Source organism: Saccopteryx bilineata, chromosome 3 (genome assembly GCF_036850765.1).
Source record: "Saccopteryx bilineata isolate mSacBil1 chromosome 3, mSacBil1_pri_phased_curated, whole genome shotgun sequence".
NCBI lineage: Eukaryota > Metazoa > Chordata > Mammalia > Chiroptera > Emballonuridae > Saccopteryx > Saccopteryx bilineata.
In genome coordinates, this window is record NC_089492.1 from 85,981,304 (window position 1) to 85,990,305 (window position 9,002).

Here is a 9,002-nt window from a genome sequence, read left to right on the forward strand (position 1 = left end):
TTTTCTTTCCTTCTCCCCTTTCTCACCCAACAAAGCAAAAGGAACTAGGGCTCTAGTCTTTATACCCTTTTCTGGCCCCTCTCCACCCATTCCAGGCTGCAGAATTAACGCAAACACTTTAAAATGAGGCTTTGCTCCTGTCAAGTTGTTGGTGGTGTGAGGGGCCCTTGTTGTCAAAGAGAAGGTGGGGAATTGTCTTCAGCATATTATACAGTATTCTATACACTCAGCTCCAGTTTGTCCAAGAACCTTTATTGGAAAAATGTCCAAGGGGTGAGATCACCAGCAGCTGGGAGTGCTGCCAGGTGAGAGGGGGAGCACCTGAGGCTCCATGGAAGACATTGTAGTAGTGCAGTGCAGTGTTTGTCTCCTTTTATTTGCTGGGGGAGGGGGAGTACCCACAGAAACCCCTCTCTGAGACCCAGAGGCAAGATGTGGGAGCAGCTGGGAATGATGAGAGTCTTGATGCAGGTGAAATGGGGGCCCCTTTTGGGACCTAATAGAATAGGGTTGAACAGGTGATTATCCCCTGGACCTGGGGGATGGAAAGACATATCTCATCTGATATCCACTCCCCAGGTCCAGGGGCACAGACCCTAACAGACCTACCTTCTGGCCCTGTTCACAGTGGAAAGAGGATGGGTACCAGGCCTGAGATTGTGTGAGGGTCATTCTCTTCTGGGAGACTGTGGGATCCTTCAGTCTTGCAGATCACCATCTCGGTCTCTCCCTGACCCCATCCCCATCCCCAGGTTGTTATTGCATCTCTCTTCTGGTTCTGTTTCTTCACTCATACATCTATGGTGTTGATGGATGGTGATTTTTTCTGTGAAGGAAAACAGCTTGAGTCTCTAATTTCAGGAAAGCAATAGCCTCTTCCACCCCAAATTTCCATTCTCCCTTTTCCTGCCCCTCCTTAGCCCTCTCCCTTTCCCCTGGCTGCTCCTGGAGGCAAAATTACCCTCCTCCCCTCACTGGCCCCACCTTACCTGTCTTGTCCCCACTGGCCTTCCCTGAGGACTCTGTTCTGGTCCCTTCCCCTTCTCCTTAGGATTGTTGTTAGAGTCATTGTCCTTGATGATATCATACTGACGGCAGAACAGCCCAATTACAGCTGAAACACAACAATACAATCTGAGCCTTAATCCTGACCTCCCCACTCACAACCTCAAAAGGCAGTGAGATACCCACAGTTTATAGAGAAGCTGTGAAGAATACCCTTGAATTCCTGGTGTTCCTCAAAGCCTCCTCTCCCTCTCTTCAAATTTCTGTTCATCCTTCTCAACCAAGCATCTTCCCACTCCATTTTTCTCACCCCATTTTCTCCCAACAACCATCACCACCTCCCACCTCACTGAGCCCCATTACCTCAATCATTGGTCCCCTGTCCTGCTGCTTACTCACCAGCCCACATGAGCAACACCACCACAATGATGACCACTTCCCCTGTCTGCAGCGGTCGCTCTCCATCCAGACCCTCCACTGTGATGTCGCCTGAGAAGAAAGGAGACAGACTCAGACTTGTGGGAAGTAGCTAGAGAGCTATGTCTATGCAGACAGTTAAGGATGCAGATGCTAAGGATTAGAGTCAGGGTATACCCATCACAGGGCTGCCCCTGCTAGCCTCTCTCTGGGAAGCTGTTGATGAACAGGTGGTCAGAAGCCAAAAAGCAGAAGGGCTACAGGTCAGGTACTTGCTTGCGCAGGCTGCAGCTGCTGTGAACTGAGGTTGGGTAAAAGGAAGCTTAAAAGCCCTTCCTCCAAATGATTCAATACCAGTCTGTCTATGCCAATCGCCTGCCAACCTGCTTTCCTTCCTTTCCTGGCAGTACAACGAATTAAATCATCATTCTATTCATCTAAGCAAGACTGTTGCTTGCTTTGGAGAAGTAACAAGAGGCTAAAGTCCAGATAAAAAGTCAGAGAGGGATGCAGGGCTTTAGAGAGTGGGAAATAGCTAAGACCCTCACCTGGGCTCGAGCTGTTTGAAGGCAGTCGGTCAGAACCCTTGAGAGTTCGAAAGTGTACCCGGGGCCCTGGGGGGCTCTCTCCCCGGAGGCCGATGCTCCTGACCTGCACCGTGTAGTCACTGTCTTCAGCCAGGCCCCAGAGAGCGCAGGCTCGAGTGGTGGTGTTCACCTCCCGGATCACACGCTGTCCAGGGCCATTCTGTCGCTGTAGGGAGACAATGAGAGAGAGAGGAGGGCAGCCTCATCCCAGTCCCAGGCCACAGGCTCAACCCAGGACTCCTGAACATCTAAGCACTCCCAAGGGGGTAGGGTGAAAGGGGCAGCTTGAGCCAGCGAACACCAGCTTCCATATTCTCCACCACTGAGAAGGGGGTTGGGGTGAGGAAGTTACAGAAGTAATATTCAGAGATCCAAGGACACAAGTTAGGGGAGCAGAAGGGTGATTCGTACTTGTTGGGAAATGGAGTAGCCAATGACGATGTTGCCTTCTGGGACGTCCCAGGACACAGTGGCCGAGTTGGCTCTTAGGTGAGTGACTGTCACATTCACAGGAGATGGAGGCCGGTCTGTGAGTGCCAGTATGTTAACAGATTAACAGGCTCCACCCACAGACTAGCTCTGGTTAATCCCCACCCGGTCCTCCTTTACTCACCTGCTCGCACAAAGCCCAGGTCACAACTGACCAGCAGGAGGACCGTGGGGCTTAGATACGGAGAGAGGGGCATCAGTGAAGCCATGGTCCCCGCTGAGTCCGCTAGGAGGCACTGGGGCATCCGCTTGACATCCAGGCGGGGCTCCTGTAGATGGCAGGAGTTGGGGACGGGGGGTGGGGGAGAACTGCTTAGGATGCACGGGGTGGGGGGCAGCAGTTCTCCCGGGCTCCCCACGGCCCACCGCAGCTTCTAGCTCCCCTTCTCCACGCGTTACCCACCCCCGCATCACCCCGGCGCCCCCATTTCGAGGATCTGCCCCGTCTACACCCACCTCCGCCGGTCCTCGCGGTGGGTCAGGCCTCGGGGGGCTGCTCGGTGCCCAGTGGGCGACCCATCGCCGGAGTTGGTGGTGCTGCCACTACCCCATCCCGGCGCGGGCCCGGCGAGGCGGGTAGCACGCGGCCGAGCTGAGAGCAGAGGGCGGAGGCGTAGCGGGCGCGGGTTGCGGGGCTCCCCGGCCCCCAGAGCTCGGACCTGCGTCTGTCCGTGAGCAAGGGGAGGTGTCCGCGCTGCCTGGCCGCTGGCCTGGGTCCTCGGTGCAGGGGGCTGTGCGGCGGTCTCTGCCGGCTCCTGCAGCAGGATGTGACCGTCCCGGCGAGCCAGCCGCCGCCTTCTGCAGAGCTGGCCCCGCTCGCTCCGCCGCAGCCTGACCGGGACGTGCGGGTCCCCGCCCAGCCCCGCTGGGGTTCCTGCAGCCGTCATCCTTCCTCCTCTCGTCACCACCCCCTTTCCTCCCAGCTCCTCCCACGACCCTCCAATTAGCGGCCCCCAGGGCCCCCATTCCCTCAGTTCCCGGCTCAGTTCCGTGAGCCCGCGGGGCGATGGGAGAGGCACTAGTGCGAGGGTCTCCGGCACCTGGGATTGCCCCTCCCTCCCTGGGTGGAATTAACCAGGTTGGGAGGAGAAATTGCGCCTCCAGTGCGGGGGTGGGGGTGGGGGTGGTGGACCGACAGAGTGATGGAGATAGTAATTGTTTTAACAAGCTCTTGCTTGTGATTGCGTCAGCTTTGAAGTCTTCTCATTCATAATGTGATATTTATTCCCTTCAGTCTCTCATTCATTATTTCATTTATCAAGCAAATATTTATTAAGGGTCTCCTATACAGCTATTATTGAGTACTGAGTTTTTCTTTGGGGAGGGGGGTTGTAAAGAACAACGCTTTACGTGTCTTGTTTTGCCTTTTCAATTTACTGTGTGGCTTTAGGGAAATTGGTTAATTTGTCTCAGGTTTCCCACCTGTAAATCAGAGTCCAAAACATAAGAGAGCTGTTGTGAGGATCAGTCAGACAATGTTGAGGAACAATCTTTACAAATCGTACAACACTGTGTGAATAAGAGATTATTAACTTGTACCAATTTGTTAGTGACTTTATTCATTCAACAAACATCTAATAAATCCTCCTGTTTTTTTCGTGCTTTAACTAGCACGAGACCTGGAGTCAGAACCTGGATGTGCATGCCAATTCCGTTAGCTGTGTGGTCTTCAGCTACCTGCAGCTTCGGAGACTCAATTTCATCATCTGAAAAAGGAGGATGTTAGTATTGTTCTTTTAGTGCTTATGTATCAAATGAGATACTGTATAGGAAAAGTGCACTGTTCAATGTAAATAAATGTTGACTAACGTATATAGGGCAGATACTTTAGTTTCTAATTCTTATTGTGGTACTTCTATTTTTGTGGTGCTTTCCCCTGTAATACCCAGTTCAGTGTGCACACCCCTGCGGCTCTGAAGCTTCTCTGGTCTTCCTTCGGAGTGGAGAGTGGAATGTGGAAAGTGGGGCAACGGCGACTGGACAATTGTATGCACTGAACATGTGATCAAGCCACGGTTCTGCCCCTCTGACCTCTGCTGACCCTGATACGTTATTGGTCCCAGAGCACTCTTGCCCAGGGACTCCTGCTGTCCTGGGACTGGACCTGGGTATGGTCCTGCACTTCCAGGCTCCAGGCCTTCCAGAAAGAGGTCATTGTACTGAAGGGCAAGAGTAATGAACCTCGGGTCTTCCGCTTCAGGGGCAAAGCAGGGGTTGGGGAGTCTAGGTTTATGTAAAGAGCAACTCCAGAGCTCCTTGGGAGTCACCAGGTGGCCTAGAGACCTGGAAAGGATACAGGTATTGGGCTCAAAGATGGTGGTGCTCAGAGAGGCCAGGGTTAATCATCACTGTGGCTCAGATAAGGCCCTGACAGCTGGAAACAGAGGCAGTGTGACAGAAAGGTTTGTGTGGGTGGGGAGGCAGGTAGGACAGTATGTCTACAGCATGGGACCATGCCATGAACAAAATAGTTTCAAAATGTGATTGAGGCCCCAGAGCCCGGCAAATGTGAGGTGAGACCCTTATTCATGTTGGCCTTCTTCACTGATTTCTAAAATAATTTCTTTTCTGGATTTCTGCTCTTCCCCTCCTCCTTCCCATCTTCCTTCCTGATTTTCTTTCACTAATAGGCCCAGAGTACCAAGTGCAGGCTAATTCTGTGGTGTGTGTGTACAAATACTGTGACTGCTGCCACTCCCACTTTGAGTTCCGTAGACATGAATGAGGTTTTGGCTTTCTGTCTATATCTTTGTCCCCACTTCCCTCTTAGTTGTCTGGGGATGAGGTAGTCCTGCCAATCACAGAGAAGTCAAAAGCACTGACCTTGGACTTGGACGAAGCAGATGCTGAGCAAATTGTTCAACTGCTGGGGCAATGTGATGCTGAAATCTTCCGGGAGGCGGGCCAAGCCATGCCTACATACCAGGTGACCCAGACCCATTCCCTGGACACTGCAAAGAAAGAAGCCGACCCAACCCCACCTCAGACTCTGACCTCTCAGACCATAGTCTCTAATTTTGGAAACCTCTAGAGTCTCTCCACTTCACCCTCATCCCCACTCTGCTGTCTTCTTCTTCTCTTCTGATTTTTACTTGTTCCCGACAGCAACTCTACAGTGAATCAATTCTGACCACCATGGTACAAGTGGCTGGGGAAGTTCCGGAAGTGCTAAAGGACTAACACTCCATCTGTTCCCTGCCTCCGCTTCTGTTTCCCTCTGCTTTGCTCTTTTATTAGTCTCCATTTCTCTCTTTTAAAGATCTCAGTTCTCCTTTCTCCCAGTTCTCTCTCTTGGATCCTTGTTGTCATTTTATTAATCAATAGTAATTTTAATAATAATTGTCACCTATGTAATACTTTATAATTGACAATGCACTTCCACACTCATTGCCTTCACAAAAACTGAGGATAACCACAGTACCTTACTTACCCAAATAAACCCATCTGATAATTGCTAGGTACCACTGCTTTTACTTATTTATTTACTCATTTATTTGCTTATTTATTTATGTTTAGATAACAAAGTTTCTTTTAGTCCTTTCTGGAACAGGTAAGGGTTTGAATAAATAGCTAAGACAGGGTTTAGAGTAAGATTGCGATTTCTTTCTCAAGTCCAGTATTCTCTTTGCTATACCACACTGCCTATTCTCTGTCCACTTTTGTGATAAGAGGAGGGTAAGGAGTCTCCCCAATTTCTCTTCTTTTTCTAACAAAGGAAAGAATATGCTTCCCCCAACCTGAGCTGGACCCTGGTGACCCGGGCCTTTTTCCTTCCTCAGGAGCCTGCAGTGGGGCTGGTGGTCCTGCGCGGAGGGGTCACATCTGGCATTATTCATGTCAGGAGTACTCTAATCTCTGGTTTTCTCCCTCCCTCTTCTCATGGTGACCCTTGAAACCATAAAGTCATCATAGCTAAGCACCTAGGTGGACCCCTCCAGCCTTCTCTTCAAAAAGCTAGATCTTACAATGGGATCCCATTTCTTCTGAGCTCATCTGAGCTCCACCAGTCTATTGCCATCATCTCCACATCCCATGCACCCCCAATTGATCATCTCCAAAGTAGCATCTTTCAGTGCCATATTCCAAGCAGTACTGGCTTGAGCACTGGCCTAAAAGAAGCATTAAGAAGCCTCTAACCTCTAGATGTTAAAAATCCATGATAACTGTTCCTTCACTATTCTTACTACTTCACATCCTGTCCCCCTTGATAAGTCTCTTTAACCAGCTGGTGAAAAATCTGGGACAGAAATTTCTTTATATCTACCTCATTGCAGGAGGTAATAGATAAGCCAAGTTGGCCTACGGATATTTTGTTTGGCATAAATAGGGTTTTTTAGAAATTTAATTTGAATACTTTAGATGGAGATTGTGTCCAGTTTGCTTTGGTCCCTACTGTTCCTTATGACCCTACACTTGGCCCGTTTCACATACTTATGTTGCCTGAGTAGCCCTTGTAAGTATTAGAGTTTCTCAACCCTGCAGAGTGTCTATCATGGTGTCCAACAAATGGTAGGTTCTCATTCAATGATAGTTTTACCTTCATTCCCTTCTTTTACAGCATCCTGCCCTAAAAAACCATAAGCTTCTGCTTCCCAACCAGCACCACTAACCTTGAGTCTGTCCTCTTAGGTGCGTGATAGCCTCTAGCGAGGGGACAGAAGATAGTGCCCTGCTTGGGATTGAGGAACTGAAGAAGGAAGAAGGTCTCTGCTTTCCACTGACACTCATCCAATGTCCTCTGTCTGTTTATTCTCGTGAGGACACAAAAATCTCCAACATCCAGCCAAAAGCCTATTCCCTCCTCTGGTCCTGGCTCTGACATCCCCACACAACAGGTTTGTACCTTAGACACCTCCTGGTGCCATTACCTCACCTTTCTCGCTCTCCTAGGTGGCTGCTGGGAAGAAGAGGGTGATTGTCATCATTTCTGTGGACCTCTGTGAGTGTGCAGATGGGCTAGCTAGGTGAATCCATTTTACAGGAAGAGAGATGTGGGAATAGAGTAGCATGAAAGATAGATTATAAGGTAGGGTCTAGAAAACAGAAAGGGTTTCCACAGGAATTCTGATTTTACTCTCACTAATTAGGATCCAGTTGAATAAATGTGGGATGAGGGGGAAGGGTCTCTATATCAGAATAACTGTGTATCATTTTATTCAACAATAGAGATAGATAGACTAGTCCAGCGGTCTAGTGCTTGCTGGTCAATCCAGTTGCTGCCTGTTTTGTAAATGAAGTTTTATTGGAACACAGACATTTGTGTTTACATATTACACTGGGGAACAAAATTTTTGTTGCATCCACAAAAACACTTGTTCTTACCTATTCCGAGTGTGCTGATCTCAAATCTGACATTAGTTGTTCTCTGTAAGCTACAGTTCTTTTGCAATTCAAGATTTTAGGTTTACATCTTATTGTAAAATTTTCAACATTTAGTTTAACATAATGAAGTAGAATGTCTTCTTGGGCATCATATTTGTGAAAATATAATAATTTATATAATGCAGTAAATATACTAAAAGATATGATTGCATCAGAATTTGTCTACTATTTCAAAATAGAACATATTAAACACTTATTTTAATCACAAAATTTGCGCAAAACTTATTTAAATTCTATTCAGGCAAAAATTTGTGTATGTAGCTCTTGCGTTTGTGTATTTGTTGAGGACAATCTCGTTTGATGCTCTAGCAGTAGTCTGCTCATCACTAACAGCTCCAGATTTTTGGGAAACTTATCAAGGTGACTGTTCAGGAAGTGAATCTTACCACTCATGTTACATCCAATGTTGCAGAAAGCCAACAGCATCCTTTGAACCAGAAGTTTATAGTTTTCTACTTTTTTGTTGCCAAGGAAGTTCTTTGTAACTGCCACAAAAGACTGCCATGCTGCTTTCTCCTCCTTATTCATCTTCCTGGCAAATTCTTTGTCACGTATAAGGGTTCAAATTTGAGGTCCTGCTTTTATTGAATACACCTGCTTTTATCTTCTTGAAAGACAAGGCAGGAAAAGCAGAAAGAATATGTTGAAAGCGTTCACTTTCTCTATTCAAAGCCTGAACAAATTACTTCATTAAGCCAAGTTTGATGTGAAGTAGGGGAATAATGATCCTGTCTCAATTAACTACAGGTTCATTCACAATATTTTGCATCCCTACTTCCAGAGCTTCATGTTTCAGCCACTCCTTCTGTGTCCAGTGTTTCTCCCGAGCTCGGCTGTCCCACAAACACAGAAAGCAAGGATACTTCGTGAAACCTCTCTGTTGTCCTAGCAGGAAATTTACCATTTTAAGATCCGCACAAATGATCCAGTTATGCTCCTCATACTTCAGAAAGTCAAGGACAATTTTTATGTCATTCTTACTAAGTCATTCAATTTGGGTTGGCTAAACTGCTGAGGGGTTAATGACTGCTTGGCATCAGAAGGAGACTCTTCAGATTCTATAACCATTTCCTCATGCATCTTATCAAAATACACTTGATTACTATGTTCACTTTCTTTGTC

The 9,002-nt window shown here is 47.9% G+C and overlaps 1 protein-coding gene across 2 annotated transcripts; it reads right to left on the bottom strand.

Annotated features, from left to right (window-relative positions):
• Window positions 1-240: 240 nt before the first annotated feature.
• Window positions 241-3,345, bottom strand: FNDC4 (fibronectin type III domain containing 4). Of its 2 annotated transcripts, XR_010730073.1 has the most exons (8): window positions 2,955-3,345; window positions 2,623-2,767; window positions 2,421-2,536; window positions 1,971-2,175; window positions 1,405-1,494; window positions 990-1,114; window positions 610-826; window positions 241-496 (listed from the first exon to the last, which is right to left on the bottom strand). XR_010730073.1 is itself a non-coding variant. In XM_066264720.1 (7 exons), the coding sequence occupies exons 2-7, from the start codon at window positions 2,741-2,743 to the stop codon at window positions 791-793; spliced, it is 693 nt and encodes a 230-aa protein (XP_066120817.1). In that variant the 5' UTR covers window positions 2,744-2,767; window positions 2,955-3,345; the 3' UTR covers window positions 241-790. The 2 variants fall into 2 exon arrangements, 1 of the variants encoding a protein (XP_066120817.1); XM_066264720.1 differs by having other exon boundaries at window positions 241-826.
• Between the last annotated feature and the right edge of the window lie 5,657 nt (window positions 3,346-9,002).

Bases quoted from the DNA above. Each gene is read 5' to 3' on its own strand.
- FNDC4 (XM_066264720.1), bottom strand. From the start codon at position 2,743: ATGCCCCAGTGCCTCCTAGCGGACTCAGCGGGGACCATGGCTTCACTG. The intron at 1,495-1,970 runs GTGAGGGTCTTA...CTTTCTTCTCAG, and splicing joins TTCAAACAGCTCGAGCCCAG to GCGACATCACAGTGGAGGGT. The intron at 1,115-1,404 runs GTGAGTAAGCAG...GTTGTGTTTCAG, and splicing joins GGTGTTGCTCATGTGGGCTG to CTGTAATTGGGCTGTTCTGC.